General features: G+C 49.3%; 1 protein-coding gene across 3 annotated transcripts in view; it reads left to right on the top strand.

The window, feature by feature from the left end:
- The window catches only part of RIMS4 (regulating synaptic membrane exocytosis 4), a 128,796-nt gene that overhangs the window by 63,961 nt on the left and 39,925 nt on the right, over positions 1 to 24,910 (top strand). For 2 of the 3 annotated variants that reach the window (XM_039479281.2, XM_003936512.4), the window contains exon 1: positions 8,115 to 8,460. In XM_039479281.2, coding sequence (XP_039335215.1) covers positions 8,364 to 8,460 — 97 coding nt within the window. In that variant the 5' untranslated portion in view covers positions 8,115 to 8,363. Of the gene's footprint in view, positions 1 to 6,758; positions 6,947 to 8,114; positions 8,461 to 24,910 lie in introns of those variants that run through there. The other variant, XM_039479282.2, reaches the window with a different exon arrangement.

Below are 24,910 nucleotides of genomic sequence, written 5' to 3'. Positions count from 1 at the left end.
ATGTGACTGTGTGAATATGTGTGTGCGTTGGATGAGGGTGGCATGAGGACAGTGGTAGTCCTTGCTACAGAGCTCTTACAGCTTTGTCAATTGGGGCAGCCCAAATCAGATCTGCAAGAAAGCCCGACTTCATTCTGCTCTCTTCCTGTCCCCAGTCGTCTCCCTCCCTCTCTCCTGTTTCTGCCTCTGCCTCTTCCATTTTGTCTCTGTGTGTGTCTCTGTGATGGTGTCCCATGTCTCCTTCCCAGTTTCTGTCTCTTTCTAGCCTTCTCTTCTTTCTGTGTCTCTGTCTCTTGTCCACAGCGACGGCTTATTGGAGTGGAAATCACACCACTTGCCTAGTTCTCTTTTTTCTTTTCCTTTTAAATATAAGGCCAGGCTCCTCACCAAATAGTGAGTGAGAGACACAGGGTGGAGAAGTAAGAAGGTGTGCTCCTGCCCCATGGCTTCCCGTTCGGTGTGTCCCCAGAGGGAGATCAGGGACTGGAAATGACAGGAAGGCCTGTTAGTGCTGGGGGTCTGGTTTTGGCCTGAAGTGCCAGGGGATCTGGCTTTGTCCCAGCTCTGCCTGACCCTCTTGATGACCCAGGACAGGCCTCTGCCATTTTAAGGCGTTGGAATGTCCCCTGATCTGCTACATAGTGGTGCAACTCCTTGCAGGTTAGGAAGTGTAGATGCACCCAGAATCTCTGTAAGAAGGTGGGGCAAGGGTGCTCTACTCATTCTATGGGTTCAGACAGGGCATAGACCTTGTCCAAGGTCACACAAGAAGGTCGTGGCAGAGGCACTTAATATAGCCTCTGCTATGGATAGGGCCTCACCAGCTTCTAGCTCAGGGGTGGCCCTTAGTAAAACGTTGATGAGAATTTGCTGAATCATAGTGACCACAATGATGTGACAATAGTAGGTAATATAGTGAGCACTTACTATGTGCTAGGCAACATGTCAAGTATCTTATATGTGCTATCCCACTGAATTTCTACCCCATACCCCCAACCCTATCAGGTAGCTACTTTATTATCTTCGTTTTATAGATGAGAAAACCCATGCCTAAGAGAAATAACTACATAGTTACTAAATGCCAGTGCAATCAAGAGGGAGGGAGGGAGGTAGGGAGGTAGAGGTGGATAGATGGATGGATGGATAGATGGATAGATGGATGGATGGAGGGATGGATGGATGGATGGAGGGAGGGATGGATGGATGGAGGGATGGAGGGATGGATGGATGGAGGGATGAATGGATGGATGGATGGGTAGATGAAAGAACAAATAAGATAAGTAGTTTAGGGGATTTGGAGTTTACGACAGATTTTAATATCTCTAATATCTCTATCCCTAATAGCTCTAAGGCATAGTGAAGAAGTGAAGAAGGTGAAGACTGAAGTTAATCCAAGAAAATAGGAGTCCCCTGTCAAGCTACAAGTCAACATGGATAAGTTCACACAAAACAACATTCACACACAGTCAGGGATGCATTCACACTAACAGGATGCAAAGACACACACACAAGCATAGGCATTACAGAAGCCTCATGCTGACTCTCGAATACAGCTAACTAAAATCAGTTCCACATAGATACCGATATGTTTAGAGATAAGGCAAACACAGAGAGGGACACACCATCAACAGAAGACACAAACACAACGCAGAACCACGTGGAAATGGGAATACATGGGTCATATGCACACAGACACAGGTACTGTCTTTCTCTGTCTTTGTGTATGTGTGTTTGTGTCTTTCACACACATACATACACATATCAGTACATGTAAAGACCAGTATACATATCACATTCAAAACTAGACTGGACACATTTAACACAAGGATAGGCACCTTGCAAGGACGTATTCAGAAACAAGGTTATTGCCTCAAAGACAATGACACAGATATGCAGAAATGCTTATCTATCCAGAGACATGGACACATTAGCAGGAAGGTTTTACACACACATACACACACACACACACACACGCGCGCGCGCGCACACACACACACAGACACGGGCAGGACACAGACAAGATCAGTCTTTCTCTCTTGGAAGAAATTGCAAATAGGACCCCCTAGAGGTTTAACTACATTCCAGCCACTTACCACTTTCTCTAGATGAAAGCCACTCAGCTGAGTCTTGCAAAATATGTAAAATTTAAGGACCACCCTCCTGAAAGCTTAGGGAAAGGCTCCCGAAGAGGAAAGCTCCAACCGTATGTGCTGTTACTCTTGATGCTCAGAGCTTGGTGGTGTCTTTGTTCCTCCTTTTCCTTCTCAACCCTCATCCCATCCAGTCTGTCACCAAATCCTGCTCAGGTGATCTCCGGAAGTTTTAGGCCCAGCCCTCTCCTTAGCCAAGGCCTTGTTACCTCCCATCCATGTCTCAGCTTCCCACAGCCATGGCCTCCTACCTGGCCTTAGGACCCTCGGTCCCTCAACCTCCTCCACTTCACCTTTCCACCAGCACATCCTTTCTCAGCCATCTTCCTCTACTAGGAGGCAAAAAACCAAGCAGTGGCTTTTTGGTTCAAATCAGGACTTACCTGAAGATCTGAAGAGAAGAAGCAGGGCAACTCTCTGAATTCACAAATCCATCCCTCCCAGAGCACCCTTAGGGTTATTTTATTTTATTTTTTTGGAGACAGTCTTGCTCTATCCCCTAGGATGGAGTGCAGTGGTACAATCTTGGCTCACTGCAACCTCTGCCTCCCAGGTTCAAGTGATTCTCCTGTCTCAGCTTCCACCGAGCAGCTGGGATTACAGGCGCCTCCTACCATGCCCAGCAAATTTTTGTAATTTTAGTAGAGACAGGGTTTTGCCACATTGGCCAGGCTGGTCTCAAACTCCTGACCTCAGTTGACTCACCCACCTTGGCCTCCCAAAGTGCTGGGATTACAGGCGTGAGCCACAGCATCCGGCCCCACAGTTATTTTAAAATACAAATGTGAGGGCAGTGATTTGGATTACTTACTGACATAAATAAGTAAAATGTGTTCCAAGAACATGTTTGACTAAGAACAGGGCCAAGAACAGTCCAGGCACATAGGAAGTACCATTTTCAACATCCTCAGGGGACCCTTTTTCCATCCCCTCGTGCTGGGTCAGATTCTCCACCCACTGGTAGCTGCACACACATGTACACACATGCACTGCAAAGTATATAGGTACTGGGCTTGGCCTGGAGACATATGCCTATAATTCTACCCACTTTGGGAGGCCAAGACTAGAGGATTGCTTGAGGCTGGGAGTTTAAGACCATCCTAGGCGACATAGCAAGACCCCATCTCACCCTATATCAAACACACACACACACACACACACACACACACATACACACACACATACACACACACACACAGTATATAGATACATATCTTTTTATGGCACTTATCACAGTTGCAATTCAAATTATTATTATGTGACTATTAGATAAGGTAGTAATTAAGTAATTCAAATAATTATTGTCATAATCATTTGTTTAACATTACCAAACAATAAGCTTCATGAAGGCAGAGACCAGGTCTGTTTTATTCATCCCTGTATTTGTAGAGCTGGGTACAAAAGTGAGCATTTGGAACTTACATTCAATAAATGTATCTATCAAATACTTATTATATGTGACACACTCTGTATACATCCAATCTCCACCACGATTGTGCAAAGAAGTGTTAATTATTCTTTTTTTTTTTTTTCCGGTGACAGAGTCTTACTCTGTCACCCAGGCTGGAGTGCAGTGGCATCCTCTCAGCTCACTCCAATCTCTACCTCCCGGGTTCAAGCAATTCTTGTATCTCAGCCTCCCAGGTAGCTGGGGTTACAGGCGTGCACCACCATGCCTGGGGAATTTTTTTATTTTTATTAGAGACAGGGTTTTGCCATGTTGGCCAGGCTGGTCTCAATCTATTGACCTCAAGTGATCCTCCTGCCTCAGCTTCCCAAAGTGCTGGGATTACAGGTGTGAATCACTGTGCCTGGCCTATTATTCTCATTTTTTGATGAGAACCTTGAGGGAACTTACCCAAGGTCACATAAATAAAACAAGGACAGACGTTTAAACCCAAGTCAGGCAATGCTTCTTCCACTCCACTCCACTGAGCTGCCTAGTTCTCGGCATCCTCCATCTCACTGGGCTGTGAAGTCCAACCTGGAGGTTTGTCTCTGGTTTCCCATCCACTCCTTCTCTGGTTCCACATCCACCATTTCCCTCATTCATATTCTCAAGCATCCCTCTCCACCCCCCCAAACTTGTTCTTATAATGCATTACTCATACTCAGGTGTAAGTGGCTGACCACTTAAATTTCCCATGGGAAAACATTACATATTTACAAAGGGTAATGATTTATACTTACAGCCCCAAACCCTATTGATGGAATTTTAGGCATGAGCTAACCAAGAAAGGAGAAATCACACCAAGAAGTCCAGGCACATAGGAGGTGCTATTTTCAGCTTAAACATCACATCCTCAGGGAAGCCTTCTTCCATCTCCTTATGCTGGGTTAGATTCCCACCCACCATTTTTTTTTTTTTTTTTTTTTTTAGATGGAGTTTTTGCTCTGTTGCCCAGGCTGGAGTGCAGTGGCGAGATCTCGGCTCACTGCAACCTCTACCTCCTGAGTTCAAGCGATTCTCCTGCCTCAGTCTCCCAAGTAGCTGGGATTACAGGTGCCCTCCACCACACCTGCCTAATCTTTGTATTTTTAGTAGAGACAAGCTTTTGCCATGTTGGCCAGGCTGGTCTTGAACTCCTGAAGTCATGTGATCCACCCACCTCAGCCTCCCAAAGTGCTAAGATTACTGGTGTGAGCCACTATGCCCGGATCCACCCACCATTTTTGACCAGACACCCACTCACTGTGACCTGGAGTAAGTCCATTCCCCTCTGTAAGCCTCAGTTCTCCATCTGTAAAATGAGGAGAGGATGCAAAAAAATCCATCTCCTTCCTTCCTAAGGCTGGTATGAGAGTTTATGCATTCAATCAACAACTATTTACTGAACACCAACTTTTTGCCAGGAATCCTTTTGGGCTCTGGGGAGGGGGAGAAAGAGACAATAAACAAATAAGAAAAAACGTGTGTGTTGTGTGAGTGTGTGTATATATATCCAAACACATACACATATATACACATATACACACATGTACATATATATGTGTGTGTCCGTATAGATACATGTACCACACACACATATATATGAAACGTGTCAGATGGTGATGAGGGCTACAGAGAAAATAAAGCAGAATAGAGAGGATTTGGCATTTCAGAGAGGGGTTTTGCTACTTCATAAAGAGTGGTGAGGGAAGACTTCAGAGGGAAGGTGACATTGGGACAGAGATCTGTGAGTGAGCTATGCTCCCTCTGCAAGGGAGAGGGCTTCAGGCAGCAGGAACAGCAGAACGGAGGTTCTGAAGCCAAGTGAGCCACCAGGGTGTCCTGGGTATGAGGACAGAGGGGTGGCACAGCCAAAGAAGTTAGGACCTTGTAGAACTTGGACTTTGCCTGTGAGATGGGAGGGTTTTAAGTAGAGAAGTGGTCAGTTTCTGGTTATATTTTGTGTATAGAAATCACAGGAGATGCTGGCGGATAAATGTGGTGTGTGTGAGAGAGGAGTTAAGTATGTAAGATTTCTGATCTGAGCAAGTGGAAAAATGGAGCTGCCATTGACCAAGGTGAGGATGATGATACCAGCCCTCTTAACCATGACACCAGGCTGCCTCAAAGTCTAAGTCTGCTCCCTGGGAAGGGGCTAGAGCTCAGGAGCACCTGCTGAAGGCCAGCACTGTGCTAGATGTTTTGCATACTGTGATGGGCAGATGTGTCAGAATAACTCCAGTGATCCTTGCCCTTGTATAATCCCTTGTATGAGCCTGCCCTTGTGTGAGTGTGGGTGGAAACTGTGACCATGATCAGAAATTGCTACCATGATTATATTAACATTATATGTCAAAGGGACATCATTCATGCAAGTGGATGATCTCTAATCACATCTGATCTCTAATCACATGAGTTTTTTGTTGTTGTTTTGTTTTGTTTTTGTTTTTGTTTTTGAGATGGTATCTTGCTCTGTCACCCAGGCTGGAGTGAAATGGCACGATCTCAGCTCACTGTAACCTCTGCCTCCTGGGTTCAAGCTATTCTCCTGCATCGGCTTCCTGATTAGCTGGGATTACAGGCACACACCACCACACCTGGCTAATTTTTGTATTTTTAGTAGAGACATGGTTTTACCCTGTGTTCAAGCTGGTCTCAAACTCCTGACCTCGTGATCAACCTGCCTCAGCCTCCCAAAGTGCTGAGATTACAGGCATGAGCCACCACGCCCAGCCACATGAGATCTTTAAAAGCAGAGTTTCTCAGGTCAGTAAGCAGAAGGCAAGGTAGAAAGATTCTACTGAAGGATGAGAAAGGCTTGACATTCTGAGGCTGGCCTTGAAGGTGGAGGGGGCCATGTGTAAGGACCGGAAAGCTACTTCTAGGAGCTGAGATTGACTTCTGACTGACAGCGAGCAAGGAAACAGGAACATTAGTCCTGCAACCACAAGGAACTGAATCCTGCCAACAACCTGGATGATCCTGGAAGTGGACTCTTCTTCAGAGCCTGCAGAGAAGAGCCCAGTCCAGCCAATACCTTGTGAGGCCCTAAGCAGAGAACCCAGCTGGGGCTACCCAGACTTCTGAACCTATAGGATCACAAACCACTAGACTGGTGTTTTTAAGCCACTTGACTTGTTAGGCAGCAATAGAAAACAAACACCCGTGTTATCTTACAGACGCTTCACAACTGTCCAAGATGGAAGGTTCCTGTCCCCATTGTACAGATGAGAAACAAGACCTGTGAGGTAAAGGATTTTGCCATAGGCCACGCAGAAAGACAGCACTGCAGCTGAGACTCAAACTCTGGGCTTTCTCTTTCTGAGGCCTGAACTGTTTCCATGTCACCAGATGGCTTCATAAAGAGGTATGTGAGCAGCTGGGAATTTGTTTGACATCTGGGGCCTGATTAGGTGGGCAGGGACCATCATGTCCCAGGTCACATGCAGGTAATGGAGCGTGGGTTTTGGATTCTGCTCGTCTCTGTCCTGGGGCTGCGAGTGTCTGAGCCCATGTGTGTCTGAGGACCGTGGGGGGGTCGAGGGTGATAATGGGAGAGTGTGTGAGTGTGAGCCTGCAGAGTGTGTCTCACTGTGCCTGAGTCTGAGGGTATCAGTGCATCAGTCAGGATGCACCACGCTGGGAGGGATGGAGTCTGTGGCTGTGTCTCGGCATGTGTATGCTACTTGAGTGTGTCCAAGGATGACGGTGTGTGCATCCGGCCGTGTCAGAGTGTTTGACAGTGCTGAGGTGGTCACGGGGGAGGCGACACAGTGTGTGCTGGGTCTGACTTGTGTGTCCATCTGAGTGTATGAGTGTGTGTATGAATTCTGCCGTGTCTGTGGGTAAGTGCGAATGCGTGAGACTGTGTATGCCTATCTGAACTTTTCTGGGGTTTTGTGGCATCTGAGACTCTCCCCAAGTGGGAGGCCGGGCACCAGGGGTGTCCTGCCTACCTCCCTGAGCGTGTCTGCAGGTCTCTGTGTGAGTCTGCGTGTGTCCGTGGACGTGTCTGTCCCCGCGTGTGTGAGGGGTGGGCCTGTGGGTTTATCTGTCCGGGTGTCTGCGGGGCATACTGCAGTCAATGTGTAGGTGTAGGTGCCTGTTTGAGCTTCTCTGTGGGTGCAGGTGTGAAGCTGAGGGTCTCTGTGTGGGAGGCCGAGTGCCAACCGGCCTGGGCAGGACCCTCTGAGGGCGTCCCCTGCGAGCGCGCCAGTGTCTCAGGGTGAGGCCTGTCTGGGTGGGGGACTGGACGCCGGCCTCTGGGCGAGTCCGCGGGCTGAGGGTGGGGGCCGCGGCGGGGTCGGGTGACCGCCCTCGGACCAGGGCCCAGCCAACCTCGTCCCGCGCCTGCCTCCCAGCGCAGACCTGCCGGGCCAGGGACCGCGAAGAGGGGCCGCAGCCCGCACCCTCCCGGCTCCCACGCCCCGCGGCGGCGCCCCCTCCCCCGGCGGCGCGGATTGGCTGCGGCGCCGCTCCGAGCCCGCCCCGCGCGGCCGGCAAGGGGCGCCGCGGGCCAGAGCGCGCTGCGCCGCCACCGCCGCCGCCACAGCCGCCGCCGCCCGGAGCACAGCGCGCCTCGGGCTCCGCGCGCCGCCAGCTCCTGGCTCGCCCGCCGGCCCCGCCGCGCCCGCCAGCCCCACAGCGGAGCCCCGGCCCGGCCCCGGGCCGCCGCCACCACGCCTCGCGCAGTACTCCGCGTCAAGAATGGGGCGGCCAAGCTGCCCAAGCCGCCCGCCGCGGCCGCCGCCGCCGCGGCCGAGGCGCCCGGCGCCGGCGCGGGCATGGAGCGCTCGCAGAGCCGCCTCAGTCTGTCAGCCTCCTTCGAGGCGCTAGCCATCTACTTCCCGTGCATGAACTCCTTCGACGACGAGGATGCAGGTAAGCGCGCGGCCCGCCCCCAGACCCCGGGGGTGTCCCGGGATCCAGGTCCCGAGGCCCCCTCCCCAACCCGTGCGCCCTTAGAGGTGGCCACGCTCTCTTCCCCACCCCCAACCGCCTGGGAAGGCGCCCCCAGAGTCTCCTTCGGCACTCACGGGACCCCAGGGTCTCCAGGATGCGCTGTCTTCTGGCCTTCTCCTCCAGGTACCCCGAGATCGTCTGCATTCACCTTTCCCGCAGGTGGGCCCTTTGGGTCGCCAGGACCCAGCTCTGCCTCCTCACCTGTGCCTATTGGATGCCCCCTGCCTCGTTCCCTGGATCCGACCTGCCACCCTCCCTGAGTCTCCTGAATGTGCCCGCTCTTCAAGCCCGGGGCTTTGGCTGTCCCACCCCTGGGGCTCCAATGCGCACCCCCCCCCGCCCCCCGCCATTGGAGGTGGCGCGCAGACCTTACCTCTCCATCTTTGTCTTGGCCGCATCCAGAGGATCTCTGCCCGGCGCCAGAGGCCTTGAGCGCCCCCATTTGTTTCTCCTTTCCTTCCCCCATGGGCTTGGGCTCCAGACTCCTGTTTCTTTTACGCCTAGGGCAGATGGAGGGGGACCGGCCAGGTGACCCGCCTATCCTCCCCTCTCTTCCCGGAGAGAGGCGTAGGGCAGCGCCAACTCTACATTTGCGCGCCCGCTGTTGTGTGCCCCTGACCTCAGGTGCTCTTGTCCCTGGAGTCGCCTTTCTTGGTGGGCTGAAGCCGGCACCATCCAGCGGCTTGAACCTCCTCTTCCCAGGCCTGCGCACAACCTCAGCCAGAGCGAGGGGTGGGGAGCTGTAAGAAAACCTACTCTTTGGGGCCCTGCGACCCGGCAGAGGGAACATGAGAGCTCCAGATTTGGCTCTGGGATGAGGAAGGGAATCCATCAACAGGTGGGGTAGCTAGAGACCTTGGGTCAGAGCTCCCCAAAGAATGCCAGATTGGGAATCGGAATCAGGTTCCAGTCTTCATTCTCTGCTCCTTAGCTGTGACCTTGGGCAAGTCATGCCACCCCTGCGCCTGGACTTCCTCATCTCTGAAATGGGGATCGTTGTATAGAGATGTAAGGTGTATGTATAGTGTGAGGGTGTTCAGTGTTTTGTGAGCTGAAAATCCCAAGAGTATTTGAATTCAGTGAGGGGACAAAACAGAGGAGTGTATGTGCTGGAGGAGCAAAATGGTTTCATGGGCACTTTCAAATCTCTGAAGAAAACATGGACTGTCTCTCCCAAAGTACATGTATGCACCATCCACAAAACGTAGCGTACGGTTTTAGGAAGTTCTTGGGCCCAGGTTTAGACTTAGTCTCTGGGGACCCTTGTCTGGTCAAACTGGCCACCAGGGTTCCAGCATGGAATGAAGTGGTGCTCATGTCTTCCCGCTCGTTCTCCAGAAGAATTTGTTGGCTGGTAAATGAATGGGGATAGGTGAGGCAGATCCTCAATACACTGGCTTTCTATTGACCTGGAGCTGGAGGTGGGGGTAAGGAAAAAGTGGTTATGGCAAAGACATTTTACCGTTTCTACAATCACCATTTTACAGGAAAAACAACAACAACAAAAAAAAAAAACAAAAACAAAAACAAAAAAAAACAGAGGCTCAGAGGTTTAACTTCCCCTTTGATGTAGCTGAGGGAGGTTGTATTATTATTCTAGAGAAGGCAAGGTGGGAAGGAGTAGGGGGCTCCCTAACACAGTAGAGTGGTCAGCAGGCCTCTTGGGACTCAAGAGCCAAGCTGGGCAGGAGCATGTGTTTGTAGGAGCATCGGAAGGCAGGAACAGTTTGGTTTTTCTTCAAAGTCATGCTCTGTGTCATGGGTCAAACACCTTGGTTATTGCAGGCTGCAGGCAATTTGCTCTGGTTTCACTTAAGTCAGAACAGATAACCTCATGTAGTATTAGTGATATTTTTAAAGGTCCACTCATATTTTTTTCCCAGCAGGTTTCTTGAAATTCTTTAGCGTTTCACTTGGAAGAGACCTAGAAATCTATCCCCTTTTTGCCACCAAATGGATGGGGGTGTGTGTGCATTTGTATCAGTGTGTTTGTATGTGTGTAACTGAAGCCCTGGAATTGGGGGGGGGGTGTATAATCCAAGGTCATCTAGTGAGGCAGCCACAGAGCTGAGACTAAAATCAGGGTATGGTTCTCTTTCCAGTAAACCAGTAGCCCTCCCTCTGAAAGAGGATTTTTGAGAAATCCAGACCTCACTGTATGGAAAATGGTTCCCAGGTGAGGAGGCTTGGGGGCGCTGCTGGCGGCAAGAGTTTGGTTTGGGCATCTTGTGCTCACTCTCTGTTCTTGAGGTATGCTTCAAATTTGGGAGGGGGAGGGAGAAAGTCAACTTTCATTTCCGGAAGAATAATGAACGTCTGGTGAAAGTCGGAAGTAGGCAGCATTGTCTTGGTGCTTTATTTCTCTTGCTCTCCTTAAAGTCATTAATTTTCTCCTAAAAGAAGCCTTTTGGATTTATTCTTTTAGAACAGCACTGCGATGAACTGATTTCTAAATGATCTCTTCCATACTTGACATGGGCATGGCTCCACTTGCCTCTTCTCTCCTCCCTCCCCTGGCCCTCTTAATGCCTGTCTGTCTCTGCTGGCTCCGTCTCAGAAGTGTGTCCCTGACAGGCCTCCGGCTCATCTAGGAGCCTCCCCTTTGTTGCAGCTTCCAACTCATGTCGAATGCATCTTTTTCCAGCCAGACCGAGCTAGAGCTATCTTCAGTGTTTAGTTGCCACCCTTTTGCTAGTTTCCTGAGAAATGGTGTGAGAAGGAGCCTTTTTCTCATTAGCCTTAACTGGGGCAGAGCACATTCCTGATTTGGACTTGGGAGCCTTGGCCGTTGGGGTGGGCACTTGAAGCTGCCCCTTCCTCAGCCACCCTTGGGCCCAGGATGCTAGTCCTTACTGGTTTGTAGAATTCGTCTCCAGGGGCGTCTTCCTTCTTGCACTTTGAACCTATTTCTTGCAATGCTTCTTTTGCCCTCTTTCACAAGGATGCCAGGGCTTTAGGGAAGCATGTCCCTAGGGGTGTTTTTGTGTCTGTGTTGTGTTGCCCAGCCTTGTTGGCACTGGGTTCGTAATTGGGGAGAAGTTAGATATGCGGTCTCAGTTTCATAGCTGTGAGGAAGAAGAAAAATAATAACATGGACTATATAGGGTTAACATTTTACAAATGACTGCCTTTGTGCAAGACATATTCCCAGGCATTTTAAATATATTAACTCATTCCTCATTGCAAGCCAATAAAACTGCTAACCTGTTAACATCCCCATTTTCAGATGAGAAAACTGAGGCACAGACATAGTAATTCCTTCAAGGTCACTCAGCCAGGAAGTGAAGGAGTGAAGCTTTGAACTTGGGCAGTCTGACCCAAGCATCTATGCTTTTAATCAACTATTATGTATGCTGTTTGTGCTGTGCAAAGGTCTTAGTACAGAGAAAGAGTTGTTTCTGAAGGTGATCGTAGAAAAGAAGCTGTGGGTTTGGGGAGCGGAGAAGGCTGATTCTCAAAATGTTAGCTTTATAATTTTAACAGACTAATTTTATTGCATCCTTATAATTATTAAGGTAGAGCCAGAGCCTGCCTTCTTTGAAGTGGCTTAAACATAGGGATTTAGGGGACTTGCCTGCCAATCAAGAGGTTAGGGAGGATTTCAGCCACTGTTTCCCTGCTCTTCCTGACCACTTCATTTGCACCAGTCACATCTACAGTCCCAGCCCTGACACTCTGCCTTGGGGCCTAGCTGGGGAGCTAGGGTGTCTCTAGTTTCCAGCAGATGCCGAAGGGGGTTGTTACATCAGGGTCTGGAATTGAGCATGGTGTTCCTGAGCCTGTTCAAGTGGTTTCAGCGTCCAGTTCTCCCCCTCCCACCCGGGAGAAGGGCGGAGAAGCTGGAGCAGCCAGCTCTGATTTGCCCATAGGATGGAAGCTTCGATCCAGCGCAGGGAGGAAGTTGCCATGGCAACAACAGCCAGCTACCGGTCCCTCTCCTAGCAGTTTGGGCCATATCTCTGGGCTGGAAAGCCCTTCCTGGCACCACCCTCTTCCGCTCAGACCAAGTCTGTTGGGCTGGCAGTGGGGTGGGATAGTGGATGGGACCCAAAAACTAGTACCACAGCACCCGACTCCCCTTTTTTGGACAGAGGAGAAATGTAGGGGCTGGTCTGAGTACTTCTGGGTTGTGAGGCAGTGATACCCATTATCCTGCCAGACAGATCCTGGCAGGGAGAATCAGAGTTCCAATTCCTCCCTTAACCCCCAGGGACCTGGAATGACCTCACTGGAGTTCTCCCCTCCCCCTTTATTCCACTTGGCAGAGTTTTCTTTCCCAGACCAAGTGCTAACTTTTGTCCTTGAAATTTGACCTGAGCTGTTTCTGGGAAACAAAATATCCTGCTGTCTCACCCCTTCCCTCTAAGATGGTGGGAATGAATCCTTCAGCCCTAGAAGGAGGCTGGCTGGGTGGGTGAGGGAGGAGGCCTTAAAATGTCCTTCATGATCAGGACCACGTGCAGGCATGAGGTTGAGGCTTTGAAGCCTCCACTTCCACCCTAACCCTCCAGGACAGGACACTTCCTCTCCCCCTTTTTCCTCACCACACCCCCCTTCCCATTTTCTTAATGTTTTCAGAGCTGGGCAGGACTCTTCTAGATTTGGATAACTGAAGCATGATGGAGAATTGAACCAGTTGTTCCCATAGTTCAAGTTGAGGGGTGAGGTGAGAGTGTGGACACAAACCACTTCATTTATTTTGTTTTATTTTTATTTTGAGGCAGGGTCTCACTCTGTCACCCAGGCTGGAGTGCAGTGGTGCCATCTCAGCTCACTGCAACCTCCGCCTCCCAGGCTCACATGATCCTCTCACTTCAGCCTCCCAAGTAGCTGGGACTAGAGGCATGCACCACCACACCTGGCTAATTTTTGTATTCTTTTTTTTTTTGTAGAGATGGGGTTTTGCCACATTGCCCAGGCTGGTCTCAAACTCCTGAACTCAATGATCCTCCCGTCTTGGCCTCTCAAAGTGCTAGGGTTACAGGCATGAGCCACCATACCCAGCCCAAACCACTTTGTTTTAATAAAATTATCCTGAAAGAATGATGTTAGAAAAATCAGGTGCGTGAGGAGTCACCCTTACCCCATTATACAGATCATTGGTCTGCAGGTCGGCTCTGGTGCTATCAGAGCTCTTTCTTTATCTCCTCTCTCCCTTAGGCACCTGATTCTCCATCCCCAGGCTCCCAGACTCCTGGCTCAAACTTCCTGGGTTTGCAGCTGCCATAGGCCCACCTGGTTCTGTTTGGTGGGAACGGAAAGAGATCCATCTACCTTGTTTCCTTTTCAGGATACAACTCTGCCTCGCTCTTTCCTACCCCCTAGAACCAGAGGCAGAGCCAATTCTAACTGAAGGCTGAGTGAGGGTGCAGGCAGAGGTGCAGAGGAGAGCGAGAATAGAAGGAAGCCTTGACCCTCAGCCGACCCTCTCGCCTGTCTCAGGGACTTCTTTCTACTCTACTTTGCCTCCTCTGTATCTTTTCATTATGGCCCTAACAACCATCATTTCAGCATGCCTTTTAAAAATTGCTGGAAAGGTGCCACTTTTGGTGAATGTGCTCAAAAGGGTGCAGCATCTCCCCAACTATAAACCTTCCCCAATTCCGTGGTCCGCGTCAATTCCACTGCCTCTATGTACTAGAAAGATAACTGAGCTTGGATTTGAATCCGCTCTGGCTCTGGGACCTCAAGAAAGGCTCCTAACCTTCCTGAGCCTCATCTGGAAAAAAAAAGGGTTAATTACTTTTGTTCAAGCATCTCTCAGGATTATAAAAATAAAATGATTGATGGGCTTGCTTGGTCATGCTCAGTGCTTTCTGTAATCTCACTGAATCCTATGGCAACCTGAAGGGGTAGCTGCTGTTGCAGATGTACCCATTTTGCAGATGAGGAAAGCCAGGCAGCTCAGAGCCGTTGAATTAATGACCTTCTCAGGCTATAGGATGGCAATTCAAACCTAGGTGTGTTTGACTCTAGGCTGTCTTCTGCTTCTGCGCATGAAATGAGATCCTGGGTGGGACAGGACTGTGTAAGCTCCTGGGGCTGTGCTTGTGCTGTTGGAACAGCAGGTGACAAAGGCCTGGGTGTGATGTTCTCTACCAGGGCCCACCACCCTGCTACAATCCACCTGCCTATTGGAGTGCCTTCCTGGCCATCGGTTCCTGGATGACACCTATCACAGTTGGTCCTGAGCTGGTGTGGCTGTCTGGCCTCCTTGAAGAATCCAGTTGTCTGCCCTGGCCCTGGGGGCCAAGCCATCACCTGCCTCTCCAGACTGATGTAGGCCAATGCTGGATTATATTTAACGCTGTGCTATTTCCACTTGACAGCTCCAGAGCTCCATCCCCCCTCCCCTTTTCTTCTTCCTCCCCCCTCCCCTTCTGATTCACTCGGAAACTGAGGAGGCTGATGTCAGCGCCTTATTCTTAGCCCCCGTAATTGTAACTGCATTTAGCAGTGCGCACTTCATTAACAGCTTCTGCGACGGGGGAGTGAGATGACGGTGTGGCTGGGCAGGGATGTGGATGGGAGTGGGGAGAGGGCAGCTGCTGCCAGGACCCTGGCCAGCTGCCTTCTCTGGATGGACCAGCTGGGCTGCTTCCAGGTCTGGCTTTCCAAGACTTACAGTCTTGGAAGGACCCTTGGAGAGCATCTAACCCATTTCCTTATTAAGCAAGGAGGGAAACTAAGGCTCAGAGAGGTGGACTGGCTTGCCAAGGTCACATGTTAGGATCCAGAACTCTGACCTTTGAGTCCACCTTTTCTTTTCCAGTATTTATTCATTCAGCTAGTATTTAATTAGCTTCTCAGTGTTAAACAATGTTCTAGGTGCTAGGATTCTAGGGATATATTGAGGAACAAGTGAGACATGGTTTCTGCTCTCAGGGAGTTATATTGTAGGGTGGGGAAAACAGACAATAAATAGATAATTAAATAAATAATTTCAGGTTCTGTTAAGTGGGATGAAAATGGAATGATGATGGGGTAGGAGATAATGTTAAGGTAGTCAGGGAAGGCTAAAGAGGTGACATTTGAGATAAAGCCTAAATGACAAAGAGCCAGCAATGGGAATATGAGGAAGAAGAGTGTTCCAGGCAGAGGAAGTAGCTGTGCAAAGGCCCTGAGGTCAGTGTGAGTTTGAGTTTTAGGGAATAGAAAGGAGACCAGTGTGGTTAGATTAGATCAGAGAAGGTGGCAAATTATCCCAACCTTGTAGATGGTAAAGATTATCCAGTGTGGGAACTGAGGTCCAAAGAAGGAAGAGAAAAGGCCCTCAGGTGGGTGAAGTTAGAGAGAGGCCAAGAACTCATGCCTTCTGAATCCCTGTCTTTTATGTTCCTTAGGCACAGATGGCTGTGCCTTTAAATGCGTAACGTGGCTTCCTTTCCCATTGTAGCTGGAAGGCACTGTGGAGTCCAGGCTGGATTCTTTATGCTCACCCTGCCTGCCTCTGCCCCTCTTCGAATCTCACCTGACCGTCTGATATAGGTGTGAGAGACCCTGGGGAACATCCATGGATGGACAGAAAGAACACGGCTTTGGAATGTGGCAGATCTGAATCTTCATCTTGACTGCCACTTCTAAATTGTATGACTGTGGGCAAGTTGCTTTAACCCTCTGGGGTTCAATGTCCTCATCTGTAAAATGGGGCATAATAAACAGTAAATACTTCAGAGGGTTCTAGCGAGGAGTAAATGACATCAAGCACAAACACACCTAGTGCAGAGCTGGATGTGTGGAATTAAGGTGTCCTTTGCTATGAGGATTAATGAATGAGAGTGTGTGTTTAATCCTTGCACATAGTAGGTTCCCAGTCATTGGTAGTGGCTGCAGTTGTCACAGTGAGTGTGTTGTCAGATTCAATGCATTAGAGCAGGGCTGCCAAACTTGAGTGAGTCTCAGAATCCTCTGGAGGGCTTCTCGACACAGACTGCTGGACCCATCCAGAGTCTCTCATTTAGTCTGGGGGTGGGGCAGGACTTGAGAATCTCATTGCTAACAGGTTCCCAGGTGATGCAAATACAGACGCTGCTGATCCAGGGACCCTATGTTGAGAACCACTGGGTTGGAGGAAAAGGATGGAGAGAACTGAAGTTGTCTTGACAACATGGGATGTCTCCTGGCTCCCAATGTCTTAGATGCTGGGACATTGGGTAACAAATTCAGTCCCGGGTGTGATCTTCAGGCCCTCTTGTTTCTGTCACAGAGTCTGTAATCCAAATGAATCTCAGCTGCTGCCTGGGTTGCGCCGGGTTTAACACGTAGGCCCTCATAAAGCCTCTAGGAAGTCGTTTGTACAAATGATAAATGAGTCAAAATGAGCAATGCATCAGGCCATAATATCATTTCGTGGGATATTGGACCCAGGCAGCTCTGGGAATTCTGAGGATTCAGGTCTAGCTCCTTTTTTGACCGGAGAGAACAGGACATGGTCCCTTTTCTGCATTGGGAAAAGGGAGGGCTATGTGTTAAAACCAGGAAGTTCATTTGAGGACAGGCCTCTACTGGGAAGAAGTAAATCAAAGGAATCATCGATGTAAAGGGGGCAAAGTGCTGGGAAATGTGACCGAGGGAGTTTACTGAGTCAATTTATTTAGATGTTTCCAAGAAAGGGGTCGCTGGTAATTTTCTAGGGAAGATTGGGGTCTAGCTCAGGTTGGAGGCGGGGGACCAACCTTACGATGTGATGAGATTCTCACTCAGCCCATACAACTCAGAATCTGAAGACAAAGGCACTTAAGAATAGTTTCCAGGTGGGACTTGTCCTAAACTGATGGGAAATACCCTCTGTGAGGGGTGGCTTGGGCTAGCAAAAATGAGCGGACTTGGGAGGCCCAAAGACCTGGGTTTGTGTCTCCGGCCCTTTCTAACTGTGCATCGTGACTGTGGTATGTAACTGATCTAGGCCTCAGCCTGTCCTTTGCAAGATGGAATTAGAGATACCTTGTGAGAATTCTAGAGAATGTATGTACAACACATAGAAGGCATCCAAGAGATGGAAGCTGCTGCCTTCCCTGTTTCTGTAGACTTCCTGAAAGTGATACGATATGCACATCTGGGTGGAGGAAGGGTGGGATGGGGCAGCACACAGCTGGCATCGGGCCTCCTCGCTCTGCTGTAGGTATGTTGTGTTCACTGTGTGCACAGTGGAGCCCGAAAGGCTGCATTAGTAGTAAAGAGAGACGGACTTCGTTAATCGCTGAGTCTCAGTGTCTCCTATACCCACTTTTCTTTGTCTCTTTGGGTTTCAGTATCCCTGTCTGTAGAGTGAGAGTCTGGTGGACTTAGTTTAGGTATACCCATAGTCTCCCAGAGAAGGGAGGACACTTGTCCAGGCCCGCAGCCTCCTTTGTCTCCCCTGACTCTGCGGTAGCCCCCTAGATGGTTATTTTTCATCCTGCAAGTGCTCCTTCCTGCCGGTTTCTCTCTAGCTGATCTTTGGTTGATTGGTCCTTAGATAATTTTTAAAGTAGTATTTTTTTTTTGGATTAGGTAATATATGCAGATGCTACAGCATTTTGAACACATGAAAAATATCCAGTGGCAAGTGTCCTGGGCACCTCTGTCTTCTGATCCTCCTGCCCCGTCCCTGGTACAAGCACTGTTGTCAGCTTTTGCAATGCTTTATACTATGTAGGTGCATAGTAAAAATCTGAACAGCACCAGAGGACATCCGAGGAAATGGCATCTCCCTCCCACTCAGCTATCCAGTCCCACTCCCACAAGCCACCATCACAGTCTTTTAGACTACCAGTTTTTTTCTTATTTTCCTGTTTTCAAATTCTTATTAAGCACTTATGGCAGTGCCCATCCCTATGCCAGGCACTGTGAGAATTCCAGAGAAGTTGGGTTGTACTAGGCAGTGTAGCATGGTGGAAGTAGCAAGCTCCACAGCCAGATAACCTGGGTTTCCATCTTGACTCTGCCGGTTATTGGCTTTGTGTCTCTGAGCAAGTCACTTAATCTCCCTGAGCCTGTTTCCTTATCTGTAAAGTGGGCTTATAATGGCCCCTTCCTGCCTCAAAGGTGTCAAGAGGATTAGATGGATAAATATTTGCAGAGAGTCTGGTACACAGTAAAAGTGTGTTAAGAGTGTTAGCTGTCAGTATTTTAGCTAAAAGTCCTCTGAGATCATCTACTGTGGCTATCATAGTTGAGGCCCAGAGAGCAATCTCAGTTGACCTGAAGCCTCAAGCAGGCCTATGGCACTGATGTTTCTGGACACACACCTCAGGGCCTCTCCCCCTACCCCGAGGCACTCCAAATGACCATCATGGACCCCACGGCACCTGAGGCCTCAAGTCTGCTCCCTTCATCTCCAGCACTCAATGTCCCTAGTAAATGCCACCTGGAGTCACCCTGAGAGTGGGTGGAAAGATGTGTCATTCACTGGGTCCTCTAATGAAAATTCTTTCCTCAGCATATGTCTTGAGAAACATCTTTCATTAGCCTGGGCCCAACATCAGAACTGGACCAGGTGCCTCTGGGGCCCACCCAAGCCCGGGCCAAGCCACCCCCAAGCCATCTGGCCTCAGGAAGCTGCCATTTGTGCCCAGCTTCTACTGGCATGCTAAGTCCTAGCAGAGGGACCCCCAAACTGGGTGGCTGGGCCCTGAAAGGAGTCGGGTGTGTGCCTCTAGCAAGGGAGCATTTTTTTTTTCTGAGATGGAGTCTCACTCTGTCACCCAGGCTGGAGTGCAATGGCATGATCTCAGGTTACTGTAACCTGTGCCTCCTGGGTTCATGCAGTTCTTCTGCCTCAGCCTCCTGAGTAGCTGGGACTACAGGTGCATGCCACCACGCTGGCTAATTCTTGTATTTTTAGTAGAGATATGGAGTTTCACCATGTTGGCCAGGCTGGTCTTAAACTACTGACCTCAGGTAATCCACCTGTCTCAGCCTCCCAAAATGCTGGGATTACTGGCATGAGCCACCACGTCCAGCTCAAGGGAGAATTTAACATGTACCTTCTTCTCTGGACTCCTCCCAGAAGTTGCTTGAATTTGTAAAGAATACAGAAAAATGGGAGAACTCTTCATTCCTGTTCCTACTGTCTTAGCCTGAGACATGGATTTTTGTGAGTGATAGACTGTGGGAGTGCTGGTAGGTGAAACCTGCATGAGAGTGAAAGGGAGACACAGCATGGGGCAGGAACAGAAGCAGCCAGACCTGGGCAATTGGCTGCAGTCTAACCTCAACCAGATCCTGAGGAGCTCTGGAGAATGGATGGCACAGCAGGGTTGACTAGCCTGCAGTACTCCTATAGCAGGGTGGTCCCCTGAGGGCATAACTATTGGGGCAAGGCAGCTCCTATGAGCTAAGAGCAGTTGTCCAAACATGGGGCAGTTGTGAGCTGGCACCAGCAGATAGGGCAGCTGAGTGATGGGGAACCGGTTGGCACAGGGGATCTGGCCAGGACACCAGTAGGGTCCACTTACCCACTATCTGGGAACCACTGACTACAGAGTGGGGAGAGAGGGTGTGCCCAGCTCTGTGCTGAGCAATGTCCAACCCTTACTTCAGGTCACCCTCTACATGGTCCACAAGGTGGGCACAGTCATTACATTAGGCCATTTGGAGAAATGGAGCCTCTGGATAGACTTCTGACTTGGCCAAGGTCACACAGCTAGTGAGGGACAGGACAGGGCTTCAAACAGAGGCCTTTTTCAACACTTGTGTTCTTTCCAGCATTCTGTACTGTAGTTAATGTTTGTCATCAATATATGTGTGGATTTGTGCTTCTTTATGGGCCTCTTTCCGTCTTTGGAGGGTGTCTGTCCTGACTTTCTACTTTGTACTTTGCAAACATAAAGTCCTTTGTGTCTGACACAGCATTTTAATATATTTGAGCCCACCTGATCCTCATGGAAAGTTGGCCCTGTATCCAGAGAGGTGGGCAGAAACCCTGCTAGGCAACCTGAGGTGAAAGCCGAAGGGGTAGTTGATTCGTCAGGGGATGAGCCCTGGATTTGTCATAAGGAAACTTGGGTTTGGGATCTCATTTCTGCCAGTTTGCCAACTGACCCTGGACAAGTCATTCTCCTCTTTGAACTCTGATTTATTCGTTAGATGAACAGGTTCACAGCTATAAGCAGCAGGTAACCTACGAGTGTTTTAATGATACTACATATGTCAAAGATACATGGCGAGGCTCTGACTGGGGAATGCAGGAGGGGTCTCAAACCAAGGCTGACCTCTGCCTTTGCTGAGGAGACAGTGTGTGTGTGCAGGGAACAGCTTTAAATTAGGGCTTGTCTGTAAAATGGGCATGATGACACCCTGCTGCCCTAGTTTAGTTTTTCCCAGAAGCAGAGCCTGACACAAGGAATCAAGTATAAGTATTAGGGCAAACCACCTGAAACTGCCATTTTTATTAGTGGAAGCAGTCTAATAGAATTTTACATGTTTCATATGGTTGACAAAGGTGATGGATGAAACCCCAGGATGGGAGTGAGAAAGTGGGGCAGAGAAAGAAGTCAGGAGACTGTGTGTTATCAGGCAGGTAACCCCCGAGCGAGGGCAACTGGAGTTTAGTCTTGATGGGGACTTCTGGGGAGAGAGTGTAGCACAGAACTCAGCAAGCTGCTTCTGTAAAGGGCCAGACAGTAGATATTTTAGTCTTTGCAGGCAGTACGGTCTCTGTTGCAACTGCTCAATCATGAAGTTGTAGTGAGAAAGCAGCCTCAGACAATATGTAAATGAATGGGTGAGCTGTATTGTGATAAAACTTTATTTATAAAAACAGACAGCAAGATGGATTTAGCCTGAGGCCCATAGTTTGCAGACTCCTGGCGTAGAACGTGCACTTTAGTTATCCCACCCGGGAATGAGGGAGCTGGGGTATTTATACAGCAGTTCCCAGTAGTCATTGGTTAATACCTGCTAGGGCAGATCAGAGAGTTGGTTATTGCCTGCTTTTTTCCAGCTTGCCACGGGTGGTAGCCCTCAGGCAGAGAAATGCAGGTGCTGGCAATAGGAGACTGGGCCAGGACAAGGGGTTATGAGGTGAGGAGTGACAGCATTGCCCATTCCAGCTCAGGGTCATGGCTTGTTTATTTGGAGAACGTACTAGAAAGGCACAGGATGGCCACCAAAAACAAATTTATAGAGCCAGATTTCCAGCTCTTCCAAGCATTTGTTACTTCTAGGCAAAAACCAGCTTCTTCACATTTGACAGTCTTGTTTGAGTTTTCTCCCTCCATGCCTCTACTTTGGCCATTTCCTCAGCTGGGACACCTGATGTCTTCTTCTCTGGGGCTCCAGGGTCACGTCCTCCAGGAAGCATACCCCTCTTCTCTAGGGTGAAGGTGACCATTCCTGGGAGTCCCTGTGGTGCTTTGCTTTTTCCCTCTCCAGTGCATGCACAGCCTGGCTTTTCACTTTTTTACTGTCACTGTGAGCCCCTGCAGGGCAGGGAATGTATGATTCCCATCTGCATCCCACCTAGGGGACACTGATTTGGGAAAGGCAGAGTTGAATCCCAAGCCCTTCCCTTCCTCCCCACTCTGTTTCCTTCTTTCTTCCTCCAGTGGTTGCTCATGACCAAGCCGTGTTCTGGTGACCCAAGGCAATCCAGTCTTTGCATCCTGGTTCCTGGGGTATGGGGAGGTGTTGGACATTACAAGCTTGAAGGAGCAACTAATAATCTGATCTCGCCTGTAGTAAGAGTCCTATAAGACAAGTACACGGTGCCGGGAAAGGCCATAGCAGGGAGAACTGACACGTTGGGTTGGGGGCACAGGGAGGGTGGCAGCTCAGCTGAGACCTGAGGTGTGAGTAGCACTGGCCAAGTGAAGGCAGGGTGGGGGGTAGGGGGAGTGAGACAGAATGCTGCAAACACAGACTTGATAGTGATGGGAAGGGGGATGGAATCCTGGACTCTCTGTGTGGCTGTCTCTCTCCCTCCCGCTCCCCTCTCCCCACAGATGGAAATAACTATAATTGCTTCTGCATGACAGAATTATGGGTAGCTTTTGCTTTCTAGTTCGTGTGCTTTTTTTGTATTTTCCAGATTTTCTACAATGAGCATATTATGGTAAAAATTAAGGGCTTCAGAGTCTGGAGACCATACTCTCCTTAGCTGCTACATGACCTGTACACATTATTTTTTCACTTGGTGGTGCTTTTGTTTCCCTCTGTAAGAGGCGGATAAAGATAAGTAACATGGCTTACATGGCACCCCTTGTGTTCTAACACTTTACTTCCATTCACTCATTCAAGCCCCCAAATTACTCTGTCAGATCATTTTGGGGACTATCCCTATCTTATAGATGAGGAAACTGAGGCACAGAGACATTAGGTAAGTTGTCTAAGATCACACAAGCTCCAAGGCAGGATTCAAGTCTAGCTATTTGGGCCCTGGAGCTTCACCACTTGGCTCCATTGCCTGCCTCATGGGGTAGCGGTGAGAGGATGCCTATGAAGCCCTTAGCACAGTGCACGGTATATAGTTAGTACTCAATAAATGTTAGCTGTGGTAAGTATTAGCAGCTGTGCAAGGGCCCTGAGGCAGGAATGGGTCATGGTCTTTTGAAAGCCCAGGGAAAGGGGTATGTGGTTGTTGCGGTAGCAGAACTGGATGATAGTAGATCTTTAAAGGGGAGGCTCTTGGGCTTGAACTTAAGGTCAGTTGGAACCCCTCGTGGATTTTTAGCAGGGATGTGACAAACTCAGATTTGGGGTTTGCAAATCTTTAAAGACCTCTCTGGCCAGAGGCAGGGAGTGAAGCCAAGAGGCCCAGAGATGGTTCCCTTTGGTTATAATAGCTCTCTCCAGACAGATCTGACCATCTACCCCTGGTTCTTAGGTCAGGGTAGTGATACCTCCTGGTGTCTGGGCTGGCTGTGTGGGCCAGTACGCAAGAGACAAAAAAGTCAGCAGTGTGTCACCAGGCTGGTCTGGTGATTCTGGGAGGCTGGGAAGTGCCAGTTTGAAGGCAGGAACAAATTACTCTCCTGGAGACAAGGCCGGGCCAGTTCCTGCCGTGTTACATTATTAAATTTGTAATCTTCATTCTAATACTTTCCAGCAGTGAATAAGAACCAAATTTAAAATGCCGGCTTTACATTTCGGGAACGAAGCTCTTTGTCAAGAACTCGTGAAGCCCATAATTTCTCTCCAGAGGTAAATGTCTAAGTCTTCAAAAAAAATTAAAATAAAAAAATAAAGGAAAACCACTCTTTAGTTAAAGGCTAAGTTTGAATGGTTGGCAACCCGAACCTTGGCCAGGAATTGGGAGTTGGGTCCGAATGTCTCCAGCCCCAGAAAAGGCCCAGGCTAGGACTGGACCTAGATGAGACTCCTCAATCTGAGCCTTGCCGGGGAGGAAAGTGAGAGAAGCTTTATGCCTACCTCACCCCCAGGTGGTTGGCACATCTTTTGATTTGTGAAAGGTTTTGGTGAAAATTGGAGACCACCATCCCCAAAGGAATCACCCCATATAAATCTCTTGTGAGTTTTCTCATGACTCATTTGGTGAACATCAGACCTCGCTGGTGGTAGAATTGGATACTGTCTTGTTCCTGCCTTTATTTTTAGAGACAGGGTCTTACTCTGTCATCCAGGCTTGGAGTGCACTGACTCAATCATGGCTCACTGAAGCCTCAAAGTCTTGGGCCCAACTGATCCTCTTGCCTCAGCCTCCAAAAAAGCTAGGACTATAGGTACATGCCACCATGCCCACCTAATTTAATTTTTTTGCAGAAACAGGGTCTTGCTATGTTGCCCAGGCTGGTCTAGAACTCTTGGGCTGAAGTGATCCTCTCACCTTGGTCTCCCAATACACTGGGATTACAAGTATAAGCCACCCGCCTGGCCTTCATTTCTACCTTTAGACCAGGGCAAGGAGGGCCCCGATCTGGGGTCACCAGCATTGCTGGGATATTCTCTGACCCTCCTCCAGCCAGGCCTCTGGCTTCAGTCTTATTGAGTGAAGGGAATATTACTCACCTGGACTCTTCCTTCTAGGCTTGTTCTAGACATGGGGACCCTGAAATTTCTTGCCCAAATGGCCCTGAGTCAGCTTTCAGGGTCTGTCTAGACCCCTTCTCAGGCTTCATTCTCCTGAGGGTGGATGCACCCCTCACTAGTATCCTGGGGGTGGCCCTGAAGATGCTGTTTGTGGAGGTGACAGCTAGCACAGATGTCCAGAGTGGGCCCTCTGGATATGGGAGCAGAGGGAGAAAGGGTGGGCCATCGCTGAGGGCTGGCTCCCTCCCCACTCCGCAGTCATCTGTGGCACTAGGAGGATTCTAAATTTGAACTGTCCTGGCCTTGAAGGTTATTATGAAGACATATTTGTCAGAATGAAAGGATAGGACATATTTTATTTAATAGCCTGATTTATAACTTTTACATATTTAGCAAAAGT

The sequence above is a fragment of the Saimiri boliviensis genome, chromosome 9, assembly GCF_048565385.1.
Source record: "Saimiri boliviensis isolate mSaiBol1 chromosome 9, mSaiBol1.pri, whole genome shotgun sequence".
Taxonomy (NCBI): Eukaryota; Metazoa; Chordata; class Mammalia; order Primates; family Cebidae; genus Saimiri; species Saimiri boliviensis.
The sequence above is the reverse complement of the archived record's forward strand: the minus strand, read 5'-3'. Positions and strand labels throughout refer to the sequence as shown.